Below are 25,181 nucleotides of genomic sequence, written 5' to 3' on the forward strand. Positions count from 1 at the left end.
TGGGGCTCTAAGAGCAGGATCTGGCCCTCGGTGGAGAATCCGATCTCGATGCTGTGGAAGCACAGGGTGTGTGTTTGCGATGTTCCCCAAACCGGTTTCTTCCCCGGAAGCTGGCAGCCTTCGGGAAATGAGACGGCGTGCTCTGTATTCTAGCAGAGGGACGGTGATGACATCCTGATGCATTCGCTGAAAGCCTACTTGGTGTTCCCCATTCGCTGAGATTTGTTGTGTTTTCTGGCACTGGGAAAAGTGATCCTTGGGACAAAATAACTGACTGGGTATCACCTTTGCCAAATGCATGCATCGCTTTGCCATACTGCCAAGGACTGGGGACTGTTTAAGCTGCAAGAAATGTCCACTGGTTCTTCTGCAGTCTAAATTTCTTTTTTAAATGATCGTTAGTCATGAAGAGTCCAGACTACCTATTAAGGGCCCTGGCTGGCTCATTTGGTTAAGTGACTTGGGCTCAGGTCATGATCTCACAGTTCGTGGGTCTGAGCCTCGCATCAGGCTCTGTGCTGACCGCTCGGAGCCTGGAGCCTGCTTCCCATTCTGTGTCTACTTCTCTCTCTGTCCCTCCCCTGCTCATGCTCTGTCTCTCAAAAATGAATGAATGTTAAAAAAATCCCACAAACTTTAAAAGCCTGACAAATTGGGAAAAAAATAGAATGGCATGATTAAAATGATAGGAACTCTAATAATCCACACCTTCAGTCATATTTACTAATCCATGCAGTCTAGGGGTCTCTGTTTCCCACTCCTTGGAGAGCGCTGGTATCTGATGAATTGGAACCATTCTGTAGCTGAATTAAATGGTGACACCATTTTCCCCAAATAGCAGCAGGAGAGGGAATTTAATGGGTAGAGTTTTCTCCGTTTAAAAATATTCTCCCATAGATTTTTCTTACAGCTCTGGTAATCTGGCTGGACAAATAGCAAACAACGATTAATGTAAAACATGCAAGCTGACCCTCTTAAGCGGTATCGGCTGTTCTAAATTTTGTGGACCTCCTCTTACCGCTGTTCTTTTTAACACGTAGCCACCTCTGTGCCTTTATAATTACTCCGACTTCATATGTAGGCACCGAATATTTTCCCATGTTTTGTGGTGTTCGTACGCCGTGAAGGATGAAGTCTGTCTTTGATGGTAGCTGTCTCAGTGAGAAGGGACAGCTTTCCCCGTGGTGCAGGGAAAATGAAAGAATATAAGCGAGAGGGGCCCAGGCAGGGCTGGTATTAATTCGGTTGTGCTGCTTTGCTGCACCGGGAGATACGCACTGATACGTCCAGGTCAGTGACTGCTTCCCACAGAAAGCCATGCAGAGGGCAGGCGGGAGCAGGAGTTAAGAGCTTGTGCTCCGAGGCCAGGCTGGCGGGCTCACATGGGGCCTCACTGCCTCCCAAGCTGTAGAAAAGAAGGTCCATCACATTAATTAGCGTGTGTGGGCCAGTACCTTTATCTGTAAAGCTGGAGCGGTTCCTGCCTCAAAGGTCAGTTAGAAGAATTAAATGAGCTGATTTACTAAACATACTTAGAACACTTGTGCGTGAAACGTTTCTGTATTTACCAGAGTTCACCAACCCCTCTTACTGTTCCTGTGTCTAAGACCCTGCGGACAGCCACAGTTTGGAAGTAGGCCAGGAATGTCCCCTAAATGCACATATATATGGTTGTGTCATCACAGGAGGTAATGGTACAGACGCAGACTTTATGTGGTAAAATACGTGGTCGCGTCGTGGTGTGGTCTCCTACTTGGTGCTGCAGAAATACATCATTCGGTGTGTTGGTTCCCGGGTGAGCCAGGTGATTCTATTGGCAAAGATCCAAAATTGGATTGATGGTACTTCCACTTGGAATTGTCAAGGTTCGCAAGATTAGACAGAACTTGCAGTCTTTTAATACCGATTTCTGGGGCACCTGGGTGGCTCGGTCAGTTAAACGTCAAACTCTTGGTTTTAGCTCGGGTCATGATCTCATGGTTCATGAGTTTGAGCCCCAAGTCGCACTGTTAGCCGGGAGCCTGCTTGGGATTCTCTGCCTCCTTCTCTCTCTGCCCCTCCTTCCCCCCCCCTCTCAAAATAAATAAATAAATAACTTGAAACAAATGCTGATTTCTGATGATCCAAGGATTCTGTTAGGCGTCTATGGTGGAGACCATCCAGTGACTTTCGTATAAGAGATGAGGCCGACATCCCACAAGCCAGGAGAGTCTGGTCCACCCTGTTTACCCACCTTCTCATCCCGCCTTCCTTGTATCAAACCCAAACTGTTTGCACTGTAAGGATCCGTCCTGTTTTAACAGGGATTATGCTGCCTCTACCACTGACTCTGTGAGTTGAGTGGAAAGGGGTCTGTAAATGAATGAAGGTCTCACGGGACTACCCAGGTGTGGATGCACGTATGTGTGTTTTTTCGATGAATCCCAGATCCAAGCCTTTACAACTTGTAAATGCAGCCGGCAGCCACAGGAGGTTGAACAAGAGGTTCACGTATACGGTATTCTATTCAGTCTTTCCCTCAGCAGCTTGGGAGGTGGGTAGGATAAGCCCATTCATATTTGGAGAGTTCTCCAAGGTTTCTGAGAGACATTTTGCCATTTGAATAGTCACAGGTTCTTTTTTTTTCCCCCTAAAATTATGTTATCCTTTGATCTTTGCTTGTTTTTGGACTACCTATGGTAGTTTTTGAAACGGTAGTAAAATACCCATTTTGAGACCTGTCTGCCAGAAACAAATTGTGATCTTTTGTTGCCACTGTGTTGGCGAGATTCAGGGTATTTATATGAATGAGTTGGGTTTTGTTGAAACGTAAGTGACAGATGTTTAGCATTTAACGTTGTTTATCTATTACCTGTCGTGACTTCAAAAAGTAGGGAAAATTATTTCTCTGTCATTTTTGTGCTGTGAGATTTCTTTCCTTAGAAGCAAGTGTTTACACTCAGGGAAACACTTTTAAGCTCACCAGAAATAGAGCTGGTGCCCCAGTCACCCAGCCAACCATCTGTGTCATCGGTAGGAATGTCTCGGAGCTTTAGCCGTGGAGCATTTTGCTCTCAGGAAGCCCAGTGCTGTCGACCTCAAAGCCAGCAGCCCTTGTCCCCCTGGCCGGGTGGGTGTGTGGGCCACCAAGTGTCCCTCCCAGGGAATGGCAGCTTGCCCTCTGGGGAGCTGAGATTCAAGGACACCCTGTGTCGTGCCTGTGTTGTGTCTTCCTACACAAAATCTGCCTTCCGAAAGCAATCTTTTTGCAAACTGGTGGAAATCCTGTTCTTGCTATATTTTAGTGAGAAATGGTGCCGTATGATTTTGTCCTCCTTCCCACCCATCTCCATTCCTTTGTTTCTAAACAGGCTAACCGGCCTCCCGCGAAGCTCAACCTGTTAACCTGTCAAGTGAAGACCAACCCCGAGGAGAAAAAGTGTTTTGACCTTATTTCACGTAAGTTTGTTTCTCAGATTTTGCTCCACAGAGAAATTAGACTGGCTGCTGGGGCATCAATCCCATTTCAGAGAATTGATTGTCGAGGAGAAACGCCTTCCTTTCAAGTGACATCCACACCTTCTTCTTTCCACTCATAATTGTCTGCTTGCTGGTGTCCAGTGTAGGACCTGACGCTGAGGGCGGCCCCGCTCTCCTCATGGGCTCCTGTAAACACAGAGATTATACTGGCTTGGCCCTCAAGCCTGAAATCCCCTCACTTAACTATAAAAAAGGACGATTCTGTCATCCAGGCTTCCGTGGTTTGGGTGATGTTAGACATGCTGCACGGCTAATGTGATGAGGTCTTTGGCAAAACCCTGGAAACTTTGGTTTTTGAAATCGTTTTGCCTTTCCCACCACAGAATTAGTCTTCCTGCTTCCGTACGTCTTTCTTCTTTTGTGGCACACGTGACAGAGTGACCACAGAACCATCTGCTGTGTTGAGTGTCTACTCGGCATCCCTAAGGAAAAAGGAACGGACGAGTGTGTTTTAAAGGAAACAACATTGGCCTTTTTTGTTCCTGGCCCATTTAGGTGGCAGGGTTACAGTTTGGGGGAAGGAAGGGGCCAGCACCCCTTACACAAGAGGGTCACGAGGGATTTGGGCACAAGAGTTGTACTTATAGAGGAAAAGTCTGTACCATACATTTTCAGAAGGTGGGTGCTTTCTTATTTGCCTCAGTTTCCCAGAGTGTGAGTGGCTGCTTTCTGAGATGTCTGTTGGATTACACTGTTGAGGGCTAGGGAGTTATTTCCGGTATAATTTATTGCTCACAGCAAGCTTACGAGGTAATTATGACCACCTCCACTAGTCTGGGTGAGGAGGCAGAGGCCCATGGCAGCTTACCCTCGTGCCCTGGTTTCCCTGTTCTAATACGCACCGTACTAATTTGGAGGAGGGTGTCGAGCAGTGTGATGTGCCTAAAGGGTTTGGGCATTGTTCTGTCCTTCAGATTCCAGACTAATTTGTAAAATAAAAACTGACTTTATCCTGCTTCAAACCCCGTGTCCCTAAGAAGCGTTCACATCTGCCCCCCGATGAGTGCACGACCGGGCAAGCTTCGTTAACTACTGGGTGCCAGTCAGCTTGCTCCCGGGCACCTTCAGCACCCCTGGGGACCTCCCATGAGAGAGTCATGGGAGCATCTCTTCCACTCTTGCAGACAACCCAGAAACACTCTCCAGCCCACACGCCTGTAACTTCCGGTCAGGCACCGAGGAGGGTCGGTAGATGGCAGGCGTGTGTTACCGCTTTCCTGGGACGTGTGGGAAGGCGGGCCTGTGCAAATCTGGTTTCGCGTGAGCGCTCCGGCAGGCTGACGTTTGCCAAGATGCCTTCAGTATCTTTGATCTCCTACCTGCTGCATGATAAACCTCTTCAGGCCACGGCTTCCTGCCTCAGACACCCAGAAGGCCTTGCTGAATTCGGTTTGAGGAGCCTTCATAAATGTGCCGGAATCCATTGTCATTCTTTGAGAAAAGTTCATTTCTTCTTCTTTCCGCTCTCCCTCCATGAGTAGAGTGAATCCCGATCCTACAAATTTCTCATCCTAGTCTTCAAACGGTGTTACTCTCCTGAGGGTAGTTTGGTGAAAATGCTTTGTCCCAGTGCTGTGTGGCTTTGCTTGTCTCAGAGAATTCCAAAAAACAGCCAGACCCCACGGGAGTGATCCAGGGAGCTGCCACAGAGCAGTGAAACCCTGGTTTGTTGCACATCCCAAGAAGGTTGGGGTTTGGGCTCACTTCCGATTGTGCCTGACTCAGGAAACGAGGCTGTCACCCTCTCTGTTTCTCCCCCGCCTGCTGACCAGGCTAGTGGGACCTGTATCACGATGAGCGAGGCCTTTTTTTTTTTTTTTTTTTTTTTTTGCAGTTATGAACTGACTTTATTATTTTTTTTTAATATATGAAATTTATTGTCAAATTGGTTTCCATACAACACCCAGTGCTCATCCCAAAAGATGCCCTCCTCAATACCCATCACCCACCCTCTCCTCCCTCCCACCCCCCATCAACCCTCAGTTTGTTTTCAGTTTTTAACAGTCTCTTATGCTTTGGCTCTCTCCCACTCTAACCTCTTTTTTTTTTTTTTTCCTTCCCCTCCCCCATGGGTTCCTGTTAAGTTTCTCAGGATCCACATAAGAGTGAAACCATATGGTAGTGAGGCCTTTAAACATTTGGCGGTTGGAGAAGAAAAGTCAGGCTGCACGATAGGCAGTGAGGAGGCTGCTCCAGATGTGAGTCTCGCGGGCCCCAGAGTCACCCTCACTCTGTGAGGCCTCTCCTGGTCGTCCGTGACCTTGATACTTGTTTTGAAGAAGATTGATCCTTTTTTTGGTCAAATGTCCCTTAGTTTTCTCCGATGCTTTCCCACCGGGGGCCTGAGGCTCTGCATTTGGGGCAAGAATAGCACATCACATGCCCTTCCTCTCTACTCTGCGTACAGGGGTCAGCGGTCTGGCACAGCCCTTGGAGACATTGCTGTGTTTGCACACGGCTGTGTGTGAGTGTAAGATCTCATGTCCCAACAGGGACACCTGGGTGGCTCAGTCGGTTAAGCATCTGACTTCGGCTCAGGTCATGATCTCGAGGTTTGTGAGTTTGAGCCCCTCATCGGGCTCTGTGCCGACAGCTCAAAGCCTGGAGCCTGCTTTGGATTCTGTGTCTCCCTCTCTCTCTACCTCTCCCCTGCTCGTGCTGTCTCTCTCTCAAAAATAAATAAACATTAAAAAAAATTATTTTAGGGGCGTCGGGGTGGCTCGGTCGGTTAAGCGTCTGACTTCAGCTCAGGTCATGATCTCGCGGTCCGGCTCTGTGCTGACTGCTCAGAGCCTGGAACCTGTTTTGGATTCTGTGTCTCCCTCTCTCTCTGCCCCTCCCCTGTCTCTCTGTCTCTGTCTCTCTGTCTCAAAAATAAATAAACGTTAAAATTTTTTTTTTATTAAAAAAAATTATTTTAGGGGTGCCTGGGTGGTTCAGTTAAGTGTCCAACTTCAGCTCAGGTCATGATCTCGCGGTCTGTGGGTTCGAGCCCCACGTCGGGCTCTGTGCTGACAGCTCAGAGCCTGGAACCTGCTTCGGATTCTGTCTCCCTCTCTGCCCCTCCCCCACTCGTGCTCTGTCTGTCTCTCAAAAATGAATAAACATTAAAGAAATTTTTTTAAAAAAGGATCTGGTGTCCCAACAGCCTTCAGCTGTTCCTCCTGCTTCCGTGGTGTTTGTAATACAGCACTCCCACGGCCTGTGGTTAGGATTTCTCATCTTTTTCTAAGACCAGAAAACTTGTGAGATACTCATTTAGAAAAGGCTTTTATTATTCAAGGGGCTGTAACAATTACTTTTGGGGCGCCAACTTCTTGGCGAGTTCAAGAAAACAAAGCCTTTGAAAGGATAATGATGGTTTCCATCCCTGAGTAGCTCCTGTTTGGGGAAGCTTTATCTCTTCTTAAGCTTGGATGTGGACAAGTTTGTTAGTTTGGATTCCAAAGCCACAATCACCGAGCAAGGGCAGGCAAGGCGGGTGAAGGACGCGAGAGTGTGCCATTTTGTACAAATCATTCATTTCGCAGCAGAGAGTTAAGATCATTCTCGAGGTTAATCATAAACCACTTTCTGCTGGCATTGTGTACGGATTACTGTGCCGGGCTCCCAGCTGATAAAACTTGTCTTGCCATGCAGATGACAGGACGTATCACTTCCAAGCAGAAGACGAACAGGAATGTCAAATGTAAGTCCCTCGGGGGTGGGCCCTGGGGCTGGGACTCGGCAGTCCCTGGGATTTAACACAGCATCTCTCTCATTTTTCTAGATGGATGTCTGTGCTGCAGAACAGCAAAGAAGAAGCTTTAAACAATGCATTTAAGGGGGATGACAACACCGGGGAAAATAACATCGTCCAAGAGCTGACCAAGGAGATCATCGCGGAAGTGCAGAGGATGACGGGCAATGATGTGTGCTGCGACTGCGGGGCGCCAGGTGAGCCCCGCCCCTCCCCGCCCCACCCCCCTCCGTTGACTCTCATCCCAGTTCATGGAAACCAGTCACGGATTTTCCCTTTCACTGCAGACACAGAGCTGCGTGCAGCGAGCTCGTGCGGGAGCTCGTGGCCCACGGGGCAGTATGCATAGCTGCAGGGGGAGAGTGGGAAGACGCAGGAGCGTGAAGATGGCCTCACAGAGCTGAAAAGATTTAAAGCCTTTTGAGGGGCGCCTGGGTGGCTCAGTCGGTTAAGCATCTGACTTCAGCTCAGGTCATGATCTTATGGTCTGTGAGTTCGAGCCCCGCGTCGGGCTCTGTGCAGATGGCTCAGAGCCTGGAGCCTGCTTCGGATTCTGTGTCTCCCTCTTTCTCTGACCCTCCCCCGTTCATGCTCTGTCTCGCTCTGTCTCTCTCTGTCTCAAAAAATAAATAAACATTAAAAAAAAAAAATAAAGCCTTTTGAGACACGAACGCCAAAGCACAGAACGCGGGTGAGACCAAGGTCATCCGCTCGTTGTGTTGGCTCGGAGGCTGCGTCGGGCGGCTTTTCCCGGGATTTACTCCAGCCTCCCTTTGTGCTACTTTGTAGAACTTGTGCAGTGACTTTAAGCCGCTGTCTAGTCTGTGACCCCAGGAGAGCCACTTTCTTTGTTAGCTGTCGGTTTCCCTGTATGGAAAATGAAGGAACTGGTCGAGATTGTTTTCCGGTCCCTTCCAGGCGTCACGTTCTGTGAAAAGAGGTGTTGATGTCTGCGTTTTGATAAAGCCTATGAGGAGCTCCATTCTGTAATGGACATAGAGCGGTATCATTGCAGATTTTAAGAGCTGGTATTTTCAAAAGCTTAAGGAGTGGAGTTATTCTGATTAAGGGGGAAGGGTGCTTTGGGATAGCTGTTGCTGAACATTCACAAAATGAGAAAGCTTGTGGAGTGTCAGTTACCTTCTTCATTCCTCCAGTTCTATGACCGTTCTTCTAAAAAAATGCACACAACAAAAATAGAGTGGGCAGTTGAGAATTGCCAGGAGGTTCCTATTGCCCCCAAAAGCTGTGTGTCTGGGGGTAGTGAGGGGTAGGTATTCCCTCAGGGTCTTGGATCCATTAAAAAGTACCTTTTGGCAGGAAATGAGGTATAGGGAGTGGTAAGTAGTGAATTGTGTTTTTTCTTTTCTTTTGTAATGTTTATTTATTTTTGAGAGCAAGCTCAAGGCTGGGGGGGGGGGCGGGGGGGGGGGCGGCAGAGGATCTGAAGCGGGCTCCGGGCTGACAGCAGAGGAGACCCCGATGTGGGGCTCAAACTCACAAACCCCAAGATCTTGACCTCAGCTGAAGTCGGACTCTTAACCAACTGAGCCACCCGGGTGACCCTAATTGTGCTTTTTCTTAAGAAAAGAGGGCCGTGTAGCACTTCACTGGAATTTTTAAGACACTTTCATAAAGAAGTCAAAGCTGCGGACGTTTTTGTTTGGAAATGGTAGGACAAGATAGCTGACGTGAAAGTTGATATAAAGTGATCTAAACATACTCCTGTCTCCCAAAAGTGTGCTACGGCCGGTATGGAAGAAATGCAAACACAGATGCCCAGAAGTTTCCCAAATGGATAAAATTTTTTATAACTTGAACTTTGAAAAGTAACGTGACAGTTCGCTGGTGACCAAGGTTGCGATAGTTCCCCGCAGCAAGTTTCTAAGGGCAGCGGGTAATTCGCAAGAGAACGGTACGCAAGGGCCGGGGTAATGTGCTCTGGCGTGTTTTGTTTTGAACGCCCCATTTTCGGTAAATTCAGCATTTGTGTGTCAGGCATCCCTTGGGTGTCTGCTGTGTACCCAGCACACGGTAGGATGGCTCAGTGACTTAGGAGCTGTGCTCCGGGAGAAGCTCGGTGACACGGTGCCAGCATGGGCTCGGGCCCAGGCAGGACTGCCGTCTGGCTCCGCACCCCCTGCGGCCTCGAGCAAGCCCCTTCTCCTTTCTGAGCACCATGAAGACCCCTGCCCTGTTTGCCTGCTGGCCTTCTCGTGTGTGCTGAAGAAGTATCAGGTGACAGCATCTGTAATTGCGGAAGCTCTTGCACTCGGAACTATTTCTGCTGCCTCCGAAGTGTTGAGCACAGAGTGTGGCATCAGCGCATAGTGTGTTCTCCGTCATGATTGTTAGCATTTTGTGAACATGTAGACCTGTCTTAAGTCTGTTCCCTATACAGCACTAGACTGGCGGCCCTCGTTTTTTTCTCTCCCCTTTGCTGGTATGACCAGGGTTGGTGATGGGCGTGGTTTGTATTCAGGACAGCCTTCAGGGGCCTGTGGCCACTAGAGGGCACTGTGTCCTGTTTATTCTTGGACACGCACCTGTCACTTGGGAGTTCGTAATGAACGGAAGGGTGGGCAGGATAAATGAGTAAATAAATGGAGGGGGGGGGAGCAGACAGGTGCATGTGTGTGTATTGTGTGTAAGCGGGTGGTAATGCAGAATGAGTGATGAAGAAGGGCTCCAGCTGTGTCCAGGGTTGAGAAAATGCTCATGCTCAAAACTCCATGTGCAATAACTATACGGGAAAAGTGTTGTGACCCCATCTCTGCACTTGCTGCGAACTCCAACTTTCCCTGTTCTCTTTGGCAGATCCTACCTGGCTCTCCACCAATCTGGGCATCCTGACCTGTATTGAGTGTTCCGGAATCCACCGAGAGCTCGGGGTTCACTATTCCAGGATGCAGTCCCTGACGTTAGATGTATTGGGAACGTCTGAGCTTCTGGTAATTCTCAAATCATTGATTTTGAAATGAAAATGAATGCACCGAATTCTAAGTTTTCATTTTGGTGTTCAAACCCATTTTGCTTTCTTGCAATTCCCCTGGGCTGATGGTTGTTGATTTTTGCCAGATGAGTTTGGGCAATTAGAACCTCAGTGGTAATTCCTCCTTCTTAGCTACTGGTAGTTGAAGGCACTTTTTGTTGTAAAACCTTCTTCCTAAACGAATAAAGTGAAGTGACACAAAAAAGGAGAGCTGAGACGTGTGTACGACGTGGAATACGATGGCGACACAGTCTAGGTCACCCCATTCCTTAAACGCGTGCACAACGGAAAGCCCAGAGACAGTTGAGGGCTTGTTCTCCGGAGCCCCCAGCAGATCCCTGCTGAGTCTGTGGTCATGACATGGCTCAGGCCTCCGGCCCACTTTTCCCCTGCCTCTACTGTCACTCTCTGGGTGAGATTTCGGCCTCTGCTTTTACTGCCTTTGTTTCTAAAGAAGGCTTTCCTTTTTGGCTCAGTGATAACATATGAGCCGTGCAGCGTGGTATAGAAGGATACTGGGAGGTCGAAGCATTTTCTGTGAAGTAACATCCAGAGTATTGAGACCAGCCCCACGGAGGAAAAGGCACATCACACTAGCTGTTTGGAGGCCACCTAAAATGGAGCTTTGGTGGACTGTTTTCAAAGCCTGTGATTGCTGGTTCAGAAGCAGTGTTTGAAATTCTTGGTGTAGCTGGGCACTGGGCAGTGAACATTAAGTGGATATAGATCGCCGTTGACTGTAATGAAAAGAGCAATCGTCTTGACAGGAAATCAATTATTGTGGTCAGTATACCTCTCAAGGGGCCATAAATTTTATCGATGACTACTCTAGAACCAGGGTCTGAACTTGTAATGCATTTTGAACTATCTTGTCAAATCTTCCTGGTCTTGGCAAAGGATTCTTTTATGGTCTTGAAAGGTGAAGTCGGGAGAAACAAGAGTGAATTCTGGTCGCCCGGTTGGTCACGTCCCTGATTACTTTAAGTTAAAAATGGAGCGCGACTCAGCAAGACTCAGGCAATGTCTTCCTGGTTCCACAATGCCGTTCTTGTTACTGTCGTGATGCATTCAGCCTCCGCGGTGGAGCTGTGTGTGTACAAGAGGTAGCCTGGGTAACTGACTTTGGTTAGCCTTGAGATTCCCACAGTATATTTTCAAAGAAACACCAATTCTCAGGAAGCACTGGTAACCCCTGGCAGTTGGTCTGCTGCCATACTGATTTCCTCAAAACAGCGGGAAGTGTTAAGTGATTTGTGGTGACATAATAATTGCTTATTTTGTACTGAGCACTTCTCAGAGCTCTTTATATGTATTAGTTCATTTGTCCTTCACTACAACCCAGCAACCTTGCTGTTTATCCCCTCTTTATGACAGAGGGACTGAGTCTTAGAATGTTTTAATGTACCCAAGGTTATATAGTTATTAAAGTGCCAGATCTAGGGCGGGACCCTTTAATCCAGAGTTCACGATTCACCTCTGAAGAGCCTGGGAAACGAACTGGTCCTTGTGGTGGCCTGTCCTGCTGTGTGGTGAGCATTTAAGCATCACTACTGTCCCTCCCTATCCCCCACTCCCCACCCTCCACCCCCCACCCCCCATCCCCAGCAAATGTTTAAGAAAAAGAAAGCCCTGCTTTGTAGTCAGCCGGTCCACAGATGTCTGTACTCCCGCCGGGGCCGTTTTCTCAAATCTGTGCCATCGTCAGTAACCAGCGTGAGTCACTGAATGTAACTGAGTTCACCGCACAAACACTGGTTGTCCGTGGCTTCAGAAACAGAATAGTAAAATGATTAGGAGGTGATGAGTTTTGAGCACTTATTACTTTGTTTTTAGTATAATTTACTTAACTAGGAGTTTATATAATGTAATTTTAATAATGGCTCTCGTGAGCTGGTCGAGGCTTGACCCCAGCACATCTGTTACACCTGCTTAAATGTGTCTCAAAAATTAAAATGATGGTCTTCATGAGACTCTTGCCTACTAAGCAGGAAGACACCAAAGAAGGTAGAAGGGAAGAAGTTCATGTCTTGGTGAAACAGTGAAGTGGCTTCTGACCCCTGGTTAGAACTCTGGTCTTTATCTCCCAGAGCCTCTGTCTGCACCTCTCCACAGTGGGGGTTAACATTTGGCCAGCTGTCAGCCCTTTTGAGCCATCAGGCAGAGACTGCTTATTTAGTATCTGCAGGTATTTTCAGAACCTGATCTCTTCCTTAGTTTCAGACTCTCCTGGTCTGCCTCACCCTCAGTTGTTGCAGAAAAACAGAGGGAAAAGGCCCCCGAGTCTTGTGGGGTTCTCCCCACCCCCTCCTCTTGCCCCTCAGCTCTGCCTGTGTGGTCATCTGGTTGCTCATGGGAGGTGGGCCTCTCCCCAGCCCCACCCACCGCGTGCCAGGACAGTGAGCCTGATGTCCTGCCCAGAACCCTTACCGCTCAGCCATTAAGTCAAGCACTGCATGGAGAGTGTTTGTCAGGGGTTAGAATTCATTTCTAAAACATGAGAAGTTCAAGCCTTTTTGAAGCACCCAGGTTATTTTTATTCTGCTTAGACAGTTGGATGCTTGAACAGAAGATCTCCTGAAGGCTTGACACATAGACCTGTGTGTGTGTGTGTGTGTGTGTGTGTGTTTAGAATTACGTTGGCACACAGTAAAGACTATGAAGGATTAGCTCTCATTATTCTCTACTCCAGAATGACTTTAACTGAATCCTTTCAGAAGAACAATCCACGTGTCCTAACGTATGAATCCACAGGGAGAGTCCACTCCGGTTTTCTGCTGCAAGTATGACCATTGAGGATGTGCAGAGCAGGGACATCAGGGTCTCTGCTTGAGTTTGTCGTAGTGTGTGTTCTTGTGTAGCAAATGTTGATTGAACCTCCTTGCACCCTATGAGAGGAGATAAGAGGTGGCCTGGAAAGTTAACTCCCAGCGTCTCCAGGGGAGAATCCTGGGCAAAGTTGCTTTACAGGTGCAGTGATTCTCTGTCCTTCAGGTAAGTCAGTCCTGGAGCCCGAATCTCAGGGTGATGCGCTGTGATGGGCGCAGACTTTCATCCTTGGCTGACCCTAAACAGACTCTCACCACATAGATGGTCACTCCTGTCCTCCCATATGGCCTCACCGTAGTATTCGTCACGATAAAAATCGTTTTGCTTAATTCCATAAGTTACTTTCTGGTTTCGCATCTGCACACTGTTCCCTTGGAAACACATGTGCTACGGAAACGTCATCATTTCCTTCTTTTTTTATTTTGGTTTCAGAGCATATGCTTGATTTCCATGTTACCTGAATGGGTTTCGGCGGCATCCGCGAAGGTGGCTAGTTAGCAGTAATCTTCTCTCCCCTCTACCTGCTGTCAGAATCATGTCTTACTCAGTGGAAACACATGAATGCGTGAAGCACTAGTTCGTTCTGGGAGATCACCCCACTTGAACTGGCCCTCTAGTGTGTGCGCTCAGTGTCCTCAGATTTCAAAGCAAACCCACTTTCAGAAACCCTCCTGGTAAATACAGGTTTTGGAAAGGTAGATTCTCCTGCCCCAACACAGATCATTTCAGCATTGATTTCCAGCTCACGTGTAAGATAGTACCGTTGGTACTGGGGTCTTCGTATCATATGATCAATTTGACCTCAAACATGAAATAAAGGGAATTTTGATATTACGAAATTTTATTTGTGTCTGTAATTTTAAAATCTTATTCCAAAGTCTTGTGTGAGCTCATAGCTCACAGCTGGAACCGCTGTTTCCCCTGGGACTACAGCGAAGCTGCTCTCAGGGCACTAAGGGCAGCAAGAAATGTGGTCCCAGCTACCATTCATTGAGCAACTGTTACACTCAGGCATTGTCCTAGGGTGCTTTACATACACTGTGTCTGACCCAAACAAGAACTCTGTCTTTAAAAATGAGGCCAGGGCCGCCTGGGTGACTCAGTTAAGCAGCCGACTCCTGGATTTGAAACCAGTTGAGAGATCAAAAGTCTGATTCGTTGTTGAAAGAAGCCAGATTGGTTGATGAGGTTCACACAGGCGGGAACAGGAGGAGCCCACAGCCCCTCCTGTGTGTGTGGCGGTGCTGAGGCCCACAGTCACGGAAGTTCTTTCTTGTCATTTGCCCCGCTCCTCCCCTCGGGGAGCGTAAGAGCAGGGAAGAAGGTCACAGCAGATTTCCCTCCCTCTGGAAACAGTAAAACGGGCAGGTTTTCCCCATCCTCACCCCAAACTCGGAAAACAATTTCTGGGTAAAATCTGAGGTCTCGGTCTGGGTCTGTAGGCCCGGCACAGGTCAGTGCTAAGAGTCTCCGGAAACACGCGACTCTGTCCCCATCCTCAGGTGCTTCCGTGCAGTGAGGGAGAGGGACCCAGGGTTCCACGCAGGGTGTGTGTGGTGTCGTGGGCGTCTTGACCAGGCAGCTGTCCTGCTGACATACACCTGCTGTCTCCATACTCTGTGCTCAGTGTGGACTTCTTTCCCAGCCCCCAACACCGTGCATTTCTCTGTGTTCACCTCTGTCGTTAGACCGTGCTCTCTCTGGGGCACGTGGGTGGCTCAGTTGGTTAAGCATCTAACTCTGGATTTCGGCTCAGGTCATGATCTCATGGTTCGGGAGATCGAGCCTCATGTCAGGTTCTGCACTGATATCACGGGGCCTGCTTGGGATTCCCTCTCACCCTCTCTCTCTGCCTTTCCCCTGGTTGTGCACGTGCTCTCTCAAAAAATAAGTGAATAAACTTAAAAAAGAAAACAAAACAAAAAAGACTGAGCTCAGAGCTTCCCCCAAGCAGGGTTGTGTCTCATGCTCGGTACCGAGTGCATCTGAGGTCTCGGTGTGCATTTGTGTACTGAGCTGGGGCTGGGATTTGCGTTGCTGAGTGATGTAGCACTTAAAGTGCCCCAGACCTTCCTAGATCTGATCTGGCCCCGTGTCTGCCGCAGGGAGACCTCCAGGAGTAGGGGGGCATGTGTGTTGGGGGCTGCATAACACCAGCCTTCCTGGTTCCTTGGCTCCCGCCCACTGGGCCCTCTGGGACCCGCATTTTCTCGACGTGACCCTGCAGCTTCCATCTGCAAATGCTTTGCTTTTGTTGATGATTCTAAAGGAGTTCTCTGCAGGCTGAACTGTTCGCTGCAACTTGGCAAAACTGTGAGGTGGCACATTTCTCTGCACTGGGCAAGTGTGACGCATGGATGCGGTGGCTCCCTGGACCAGCTGTCCCCTAGTAAACCAGCCAAGTCCAAGCAGAAGGGAGGCAGCTGATTCGCGGGAATTCTCCTCCTCACGCCCCACCTCCCATCTGCTTACCACAGACTCAGAGGCATGCGGGGCCCTCGCTCGCAGAAGGGCGCTGGGGCCCGTTCCGTCACTTACCTTCTGAAGAGAGACGACTGTGCCTGGCGAGGGCACGGTGTCCACATTACACGGAAGGATGGGGTCATTCAGCCATGCCTGGCTCCAAACAGGGGCTCTGACCCTGAGGTTAAGTCCCGGATCTGACACTGACGATCCAGGAAATCATTGCGGGCGTTGGGTCCGTGGTACATGGGCGCTGTCACCTGGTGTGGTTGGCCATCAGTCTCATTCTTGGGGAAACCACAGTGAGGCAGCCCCAGGGTTTTTTCCCCTGACAATGGCCTGAGGCCACCAGGCCGGGAATGAGGGCCCAGGTGGGGCTGCTTAGTGCCTGGTGCTCTGAGCCATCTAGGACACCGTGTTCACTTTACCAAGGACGATAAAATCAGGAAGTGCATCGGACGGTTACTAAGGTGTCGCACATCCCTTGTCCGGCGGCGTCCCTCGCAATCCCATTTCACTGCTTCACGTTTCTCACCGCCAGAAAGTTCAGGCTCCTCTAACTCAGATCCCCTTGGCTGTCACTTCAGTCACTTACCCCTGGAGAGAGAAGGGGTGCTCAGGCAGCCGCCTGATCTTCCAGAACATGCCCTGTGACCCTGTGTCCGCGTCACTGCTCGAGAACAGAGATATCAGAGGCTCCACGTGCCCCATTGTGCCCTGTTCAACGCGGGAGGTGAACTATCTGTTCTCGTGAGAGCCCTGGGCCAGGTGCTGCCTTTCAGTTCGGTTTCATTAAACATTGAAGAAGCTAATCTCTGTCAGGTGCTGGGCTGGGTGCTCAAATAAGATGATTAAACCCCTGCTTTTAAGGAGCTCCTGCTCACCCAGGTTGTGCCTCCACTCAGGAGAGTGCCGGTTGCCATATTGTGCTTGACTAAGACAAGCCGTGACAGTTGTCTCTCTAGTCTAGCTGCATTGAACACACTGCCTCGTATTCAGGAAGCGTTGATTAAAATGTGTTCATTTAAATTTTAATGAATAAGAAAGTTGATCATTGCATGAGGACCTTACATTTGGAACAAGTACATTTTTGTGCTTCGGTGTATGGAACCGAATTAGGCTTTTGCCTAAATTGCCCCACTCTATTATTTTTACAAGGTAGGTATCATCCCTGTTTTACTGGTAAGAAATTGAAACTCAGGTAAACTGACTTGCGTGTGGTCACAAAGCCAGGGAATAGAACCGTGATTTGAACCCGAGTCTTGACTTCCTGGCCCAGCACTCTCCCCTGGATGAGAGCCGCCTCCTTGCTGGCATAAATAGATCTTTTTAGGTCCATTTCAGTGAGGGCACAGGTTTTTTCGGGGGAGGGGATGAGGGTGGAAACTGACATTGGACCAAGTTACTGCCCCTTCCTGTCCACCTCGGTGCTTTATCCAGGGGACATTTTATAAGAACATTTCTCTGTAATAGACCTGCTGCTTCTTATCTCTAGTTTTATGAGTACCTTTGGGGTTTGGGTTTTGTCCATCTTTATTAACGGCAAACCACTTTATTGCTCTATTTCTTAGTGGCCATTAAATAAATCATCAACGCATGAGTAGTGTGCAGCAGTGGAATGCATTAATAATTGAGTACCCTGAAATAGACTTCTGCTTTTGCAGCTTGCCAAGAATATTGGGAATGCAGGCTTCAATGAGATCATGGAGTGTTGCCTTCCGGCTGAGGACTCGGTCAAACCCAACCCGGGCAGCGACATGTAAGTATGGACCTGCCTGGTTTTGTTTTCTGAGCAAAGACCGGCCTTGTACCCAAGCCCCGTGAGGCAGGACAGTAACAGGTTTAGGGGATCTCAGTTGTTGCTTCGTTGGGGAATAGATCACCCTGGTTTGTTTTGTTTTTTTCTCTGGCAAGCACCTTTTTGGGCATCCAAATAAAAAAATTGGTGTGGCTGGTTTTCTTAGGAAGAAGCCACAGCAAGGCAGCTTTGGCCGATGCTCTAGGTCGATGACGGAGGAGTGAGGAGTGTCGCCCTCACTGGTGGCATATGGGTACCCCCTCACCTTCTGCATCAGGGGAGTTCAAGCCCCTTCCCTCTGCATAGATCCTAAAAATTTTCTTTAATGTTTATTTTTGAGAGAGAGGGAGAGAAAGAGAGTGAGCACAAGCAGGGAAGGGGCAGAGAGAGAGGGAGACACGGAATCCGAAGCGGGCTCCAGGCTCCGAGCTGTCAGCACAGAGCCCGACGCGGGGCCCGAACCCACAAACCACAAGATCACGACCTGAGCCGAAGTCGGACACTTAACCGACTGAGCCGCCCAGGCGCCCCTCTCTGCATAGATTCTGAGCCACGTATCCTTTTCTGGCCCAGTGTCCTTGCAAATGTGGAGAGTGTGCTGTTTTCTTCAACAAGAATTTTTTGTTCTTGTTTCACTTTTGACCCAAAACCTGACCGAGAAGCTTTGTGCCTCATGCATCCGGCTGGCCCGACGGGGCAGAGCTTATGGGAGATTTTCCTGCCAGTCTTATCAAATGGAGCATAAGTCACCCGGCTTACACTGGTCTTTGGGCGCGAGAGGTGGACGGAAGACTGGCAGGTCCGGGCAGTGGATGGCCTCTCTGCTCCAGGTGGCTGGAGGGTGATCACCTACTGTCATACAATGCAAGGTGGGACAGACAGACGGAAGGAGGGGTGTCCCCGGGGCAGTTAAAAGACCCAGCGCCTGCATTCGAGTGCTGAGCCTGGACCACAGTGATCCGGCAGGACAGGAGGGAATGAGAAAAATGTGATAAGAGAGAGTAGAAATATTCTTTTACAGAGACAGCATTGCCCTTGGAAGAAGGTTGAGAGGGGATTGATGGCACAGGTCTCTCCTAAAGGACATAAGGTGAGGAGCCGTGGACAGTGCTCTAGGAGTGGTTTTTCACATAGCAGGTGGAGTACAGGCCCTTGGCAAAGGCAGAGAATTTAAGTGTTTGTAACCAGTTTGTTGGGACCTGTCTTTGGGAAGCTGAGATGGTGGGATCTGTGTTCTTTTGCATTTGGGTGAGGTAACAATGCAGTGAGAGAGCCTAGACATGTACAGGCATGAACACACCGTGTTCGTGATACACCCCCTCAGGTATCGGGTATCTGAGATGAGCATTTGGTTGGTGTTGGATTAGAGTCACTTCCTGTTGGAATCCTGTAGCAGATGCTGGCAATAGCGGTTTTGTGGGACTGGGTACGAGGCACGAGGCTAGGTTATTGTCCTCTCTGCGTGAAGATCTGAGTTCCAAATCTGTATTCTTACCCAAACCTGGAGAGGCAGGTGGTATAGGACGTAGGACCTTAGCCAGTCGTGGGACCTGGGCAGGTTCCGGGGCTGCTCTGAGCTCTCTCCTCTAATATGGCAACCCTCGCCCGCTCACAGAGCCAGCCGAGTGGTCGTCAGGGGACAGTTGGGTAGGCCTGGACTCAGGTGGTGTCATCAGCTCTGCTCGCTCACCCTGGGTGTGGGCAGTAGAGGCGACTTAAGGGCTGCACACCGATCCCACAAACCCTGAGAGATCAGGGTCCTCTCCGTTTAGCTTTCAATTGGAGGGTTACCCAGAGGTGAGCCAGCTCTTCCCGAGATTGCTGGAAGCTCCCGTTCAACAAAGGGAATGTCATGGTCTGGTATGCTGCATTTACTTACAGTCTAATCGACATACAGGGAAGGTGCCAGTCTCGCAAGTCGCCGTAATATTGAACAGTTTTGAGCAAAGCGTCTGATAAGTAATTTCTTCCAAGTACCAGGGGTGCCTTATAAAAGCAGAGAATTTGTTTACTCTGGGGCTAGATGTTTCGAAAACATGAACACGATCTGCTTTGACTCCTTCAGTATAAACGTTCTGTCTGCATTGAAACAGCCCCCACCCACCGCCAGCCTTGGCACAAATGAGAAGGAAGTGTAGCCCTCCCCCTCTTTTCCTTTTTTTTCCCCCAAATTGAGGGCGGATGGCCAGCGTGATGGCAAAACACCACCTGCTTTCATACCTGCTCGGGTGAAGTTAACTGCTGGTCTGTCTGCTCCTGTAGCCTTTGGCTCTATTTTAAGACCTTCCGTGCCACTTTATATCGTACCAAAGTATTTACACATATTTCTCTAATAGATCACGTCTTCCTGATTTTTGTATTTCCCACCGCGGTATGTTGCTTGTGGTGGTTCAATACATATTTAATGAATCAACAAGTCAAAGGTAAAGTCCCAGCCCTGCGGCTGTTGAAATAAGCTGATATTTTACTTGCAGATGAAAGGAGAGCATGCTTCTGGCTTTATCTCAGGACAACATACCATCTGCACACAAATCTGTTGACAGGGAAGGCGCAGACCCTCTAGTGGCCTATGAATCCCCAGATTTTGGATTTGGGGGTGGGTGTGGAGAGAGAGAAATAGGTGGGAGGGGGAAGCAGGCAGATTTGTGTCTGTTGATGGAGGCAGCGCTGTTCCTTTTCTGCGATTAAGGACCTTACACAGGCCCATCCTTCAGAAGTACGTGCCAAATGTGTTGTTATTTTAAGTTCATTGCTTTTCTCCAAAAGTCTAATCTTTTCCAAAACAAGAAGAGGTGGGGAGGGGACCACGCTGACAGAGTAAATAAACTTCCTTCATGAAGCCGTGGAGTGTGGTGGTGCAAAGACCGGGTCTGTGCCCATGCTTGTGTGGGCGTGACCTCCAGGGGTCACAGAGCCCCGGATAGGTGAATAACATTAAGAACTCAGGGTCCGGGATGTCTTGAGCCCCTTCCAAGGAAGGCAGGGGGAGGTCGCAGTGATGATTATCTCACAAGGGTTTTACTGAAACTACCTAGAACTTCACAACTGTCTGGTCCAACCGCTCATCATAAGAGACCTGGAGAATTTGAATCATTAGACAGGTTGTCACATATGGCACATCATCGAGCCCAAAACGTCACCAAGCAATTCCCCGCATGCCGCACTGTGCTGGGAGGCCCCCTGAGGAGAACCTGGACCCCGAGAGCAGGGGCGGCCCTCAGAGAGCTTCCCACTGTGTGTGGAAACAGAACTCTGGGTCCTCTTGATAGACTTCAGTTTACTTATCCGCAGGGGGGAGGCGAGAAAAGTTGATAGCATTTGTTGTGAGGACCAAATGAGACTGCCTGTCTCAGCTCGACCTGTGAGCCCAGGGGCTGGACGTTTGTGAGGTGACGCGCGGAAAGTGTGTTAGCACACTTCATTAGCACCCAGGCAGTGAGTGTCGTAGGGCAGGCGATCGGTAGTGGGGAGAGTGGCCCCCCCATCGCTGGGAGCCTGGCGTTGGCCTGCCCACTCCCAGACCTGCATCGCCCCCTGGGGCCCGCGGTGTTGACCTGAGGGGCTCGGTGGCTGACGGCAGACGCAGTTGGCACAGCCCTGGTGGCAGGATGGGAAGGAACAGTCCCTGAGCTGAGAAGAGCCGACCAGGTTCACTGTGAGGCCCCTCCTCCCATGCTGTTGTGGTCCTTACAGCTGGCGTTTCCAGAATGCTGCGCTATCTCATGTAACCTGCAACAGCCCCTCGAGCAGGTGTGGTCACGGGAAGGGCTTGCCCACTGTCCCCTCGACAGGAAGCAGTGGAACCCGTTTGAGCAGCCGTCTGACTGGGAGCCCGGGCTCTGAACTGTGCGGTCTCCCAGAGCTGACCACCAGGCCCTGGCTTTTCCTTCAGCCTCCCCCGCCCAATTTCTTGAAATTCCAGTGTGCTTCACACTTTCCAGAAAGGATCCAAGGGAATCGATCCTGTTGCGTCATTTTCTGTGCATCTGTTGACTAAAGTTAAGTTTTTGTATTGTCAGTGGAATTCAGTTTTCTCTGACATGCTTTATTGAGATACAATTCACATACCATACAGCTCGCCCATTTAAATGGAAATTCAGGGGCATCTGGGTGGCTCATCAGTTAAGTGTCCAACTTCAACTCAGGTCATGATCTCACAGTTCATGGGTTCAAGCCCCACGTTGGGCTCTGTGCTGACAGCTTGGAGCCTAGAGCTGCTTTGGATTCTCTCTCTCTCTGTCTCTCTCTCTCTCTCTCTCTGTCTCTCTCTCTCTCTGTCCCTCCCCCATTCACGCTCTGTCTCTCTCTCTCAAAAAAAAAAAATAATAATAATAAGTAAAACATTTTAAAAATAAATAAATAAATGAGATTCAGTGACGTTCACCCTACTCACAGAGTATGCATCCATCACCGCAGTCTGGAACATTTTTCTGCCCCCGAAACAAAACGCTGTGCCTGTCAGGCATCACCCACTCCACCCTCCCCTCCACTCCTTCACCCCCCCCCCCCAGCCCTGCTAATCTGCTTTTTGTCCCTATGAATTTGCCTCTTCCAGGCATTGCGTGTAAATGCGATCATACAGCATGTGGCCTTGTGTGTCCGTCTGGCTCCTTTTCCTTCGCACGATGTTTTCAGGGCTCAGCCATGATGTAGCCTGTGTCAGAGCTGTGTTCCTCGATGTGGCTGAACAGTACTCCGTTGTGTAGGCGGACCACGTGTGTTCGTCCCTTCACCGGCTAATGGGTAGCTGGGCTGCTTCCTGCCCCTTCTCACTTGATTGCCACAGGGAATTTCGTTTTTACTGTAGCTCTCAAAAATCCTGTCTACTTTTTTTTTATTGTTGCAGCTGTTGTTTGTTAAGGTCCTCGGAGTAAAATGCTGAAAGTCCTCCTGACCAGGAGCTACTGTTTCTCTAGCTCTCCATTTTTAAAACATTTTTTTTAATGTTTATTATTTTGAGAGAGAGAGAGACAGAGCATGAGCAGGGGGAGGGTACAGAGAGAGGGAGACACAGAATGGGAAGCAGGCTCCAGGCTCCGAGCTGTCAGCACAGAGCCTGGCGTGGGGCTCGAACCCACAAACCACGAGAGATCATGACTTGAGCCGAAATCAGACGCTTAACCGACTGAGTCACCCAGGCACCCCTTGCTCTCCATCTTTTAAGTTCGATCAGCAAGTGCCAGGGCTCTAAGGACCCACCATGTGCCCAGCAAATGTGTCAGTTCATGTATTTTTCCCAGTTCCTTGAGGGCGTGTTTTACACGTTTGCACAAAAAGGACCTGAGGCCTAAAGAGATGAAATGCTTGTCCCAGGACACACCGTCAGTATGGTGGGGGCGGGATCTGAACCCACACTTCTACTGGCCTCCCCGGAGTTGGTGCTGTTCCATGCTCTGTGGGGGAGGTAGAGTCTGTGAACACAATGCCATGTGAAGGCCAGAAAATAGACCACAAAGGCTGACAGTTTGTTCTGGTTCATCAGATGTGTGGTGCGTTTTCTGCCAGGCACAGTGCCCACAAACGAGAAGATAACTGTCTTCCCTCTTTTTCTTTCCTTAATGTTTATTTATTTTTGAGAGAGAGAGAGAGAGCGCGCGAGAGCACAAGCACAAGCCAGGGAGGGGCGGGGGGGGGGACAGAGGATCCGAAGCAGGCTCTGTGATGACAGCAATGAGCCCAATGCGGGGCTCAAACTCACAAACCGCGAGATCATTACCTGAGCCAAAGTCAGACGCTCAACCGACTGAGCCACCCTGGGGCCCAACACTGTCTTCGCTCTCAGGGAGGGCCTCCCAGCCTGCCTAACCTGGCCAGTTACCGTTGGCACCTGAGTGAGGCCCAGTCACCCTGCGCTGGGCCTTGAGGCCTCTTGTGTTGGAAACTGGAGGATTTCACTGCCCTGGGTGTCCCCGGACGCAGGCACTGCCAGAGTCACGCAGCAGATTGCTCCCTACCCGCCAGTGCTTCCTGCAAGGAAGATATGGGCAGGATTTTCTTTTTTTTTTAACGGTTACAGATAATTGAAGGTTAGATACGTTTGAATAGAGGCCCTTAATCGTTTACAAGGCAGTTTTGCTTGGTTTCAGGAATGCCAGGAAGGACTACATTACTGCCAAGTACATTGAGAGGAAATACGCAAGGAAAAAGCATGTGGATAATGCAGCCAAACTCCACAGCCTTTGTGAGGCCGTCAAAACCAGAGATATTTTTGGATTACTCCAAGCGTATGCTGATGGTGTGGATCTTACAGAAAAAATCCCACTGGCCAACGGACACGTAAGAGCGTGGCTTGCTACTTTTACAAAAGAAAAGAAAGGGGGGGTGGGGAGTGGCAGGGCAGCGTCATCAGAAATGCTGAGAAAGTAGTATAATTCTCTGAAGGAAGACAACGTTGTGTTCTGGGGAGAAATTCATGGTTTATTCTTCTTCAACCAAAAATATGATGCCAGCCTTGGAAGGAAAGCCCATCCCCTGGGGGAGGGAGCATCTTCTCAGAGGCCAGAGGGTCCCGTCTCCTGGGTGCAGGGCAGCTGACAGCCAGACTTTGAGGAGCAGCTCCTGAGGCTTCCCTGGGAAGGAGAGCTCCCCAGCCTGCTCCCCACCTGTGCCCTCCTCTCCGAGGAAGCCGGAGTAGGAGGGATTCCCCCCACTTTCCTGGGAGAGCCTTGTGGAGAGGGTGGGGTCTCAGGGTAACATGGGATCGAGCATGGCAGGATCGATCCCATAGGAAACCGGCTACCAGTGTCACAGCTCGGCATGTGTCCTAATTCTCTTCCACGGGTGACCTTGTAGACACACGCTCACATTCCCTTGAAACCTCCTTGTCCTCATAATGAAGGTGCGGGATGCCAGGCGTTACCCCTTAGCAGCCGAGCACATGTTCTATGGAGCCCGATATCCAATGTTTGAGAGAGAGACAGAGAGAAGTCAAGCCCAGGTGGTTCAGAGCATGCCCAGCTCAGAGCCCTGCCCCAGCCAGAGGACAGGGGAGTGGCCCTGGCTGGCTGAGCAGGCCCGGCAGGCGGATTGAGGGCCACCTCCCTCTTTGTCCCATGTTCCCTGTTCCATGGATATTGCCTTTGCCTCCAGCCCTCTCGCCCACCCTCCCACCTGAGACCATCTTCCTCTGGTCGGTCCTCCCCCACCTGCCAGAACTCTTTCAGAAAAGGCAGTGGAGGTCATGTGTCCCCTGGTATAAATTGAAGACAGTCTGGGCATTAGCACTCCTGGCCTTGTCCGTAAATACAGAATGAAAAACTCTAATGCTATTTTTAAAATAAGAATTTATGTTTATTCAGGCAGCAGGTATAAAAGATTGGGTATAAGAGGCCTGGGGAAACTTCCTAGGGTCTTTGGACGAAGACCCCCACACGCACCTTATAGGCAACACCTCATGTTAGTGCAGAGATAGGAATATCAAGATTGAGGGGACTTTGAGGTGAACTCCCTGAATTTCTCATTATTTTCTGTGGAGAAAGGAAGACCAGTCTCGAAATGGTCCCAAGAGCAGAGTTTGCTCTGGAGACTAGAGAGACACCATATGTCTTAGAAGCATTTTGAAAGAAAGAATAAAAGGCTTTTGGAAGAGAGAGACACAATTTTGCTCACATTGAACACAAAACTGAACGCTCCCCTTGGAATTCTGGAATGTTTCTCTTTGGTCTTCAGGAGCCAGATGAAACTGCCCTGCATCTTGCAGTCAGATCGGTGGACCGGACTTCTCTCCACATCGTAGACTTTTTAGTCCAGAACAGGTAGGTGTTCTAAACTTAGGGGAGGCGTTTGATTTTGTTCCTTGGTGTTTCTGAGGAAGGATCAGGTTCCTGCCTCATTATGTGGCTGTG

The 25,181-nt window shown here is 49.5% G+C and overlaps 1 protein-coding gene across 6 annotated transcripts in view; it reads left to right on the forward strand.

Moving 5' to 3' along the window:
- The window catches only part of ASAP2 (ArfGAP with SH3 domain, ankyrin repeat and PH domain 2), a 173,832-nt gene that overhangs the window by 126,447 nt on the left and 22,204 nt on the right, over window positions 1-25,181 (forward strand). For all 6 annotated transcript variants that reach the window (XM_086699981.1, XM_086699980.1, XM_086699978.1 and 3 more), the window contains 7 exons: window positions 3,351-3,438; window positions 7,159-7,207; window positions 7,289-7,455; window positions 10,076-10,209; window positions 17,204-17,298; window positions 23,424-23,613; window positions 25,006-25,091. In XM_086699981.1, the coding sequence (XP_086556107.1) occupies window positions 3,351-3,438; window positions 7,159-7,207; window positions 7,289-7,455; window positions 10,076-10,209; window positions 17,204-17,298; window positions 23,424-23,613; window positions 25,006-25,091 (809 nt within the window). The remainder of the gene's footprint in view (window positions 1-3,350; window positions 3,439-7,158; window positions 7,208-7,288; window positions 7,456-10,075; window positions 10,210-17,203; window positions 17,299-23,423; window positions 23,614-25,005; window positions 25,092-25,181) is intronic.

This window comes from Puma concolor, chromosome A3 (genome assembly GCF_028749965.1).
Source record: "Puma concolor isolate L17-30 chromosome A3, mPumCon1.1.hap2, whole genome shotgun sequence".
Classification (NCBI taxonomy): domain Eukaryota; kingdom Metazoa; phylum Chordata; class Mammalia; order Carnivora; family Felidae; genus Puma; species Puma concolor.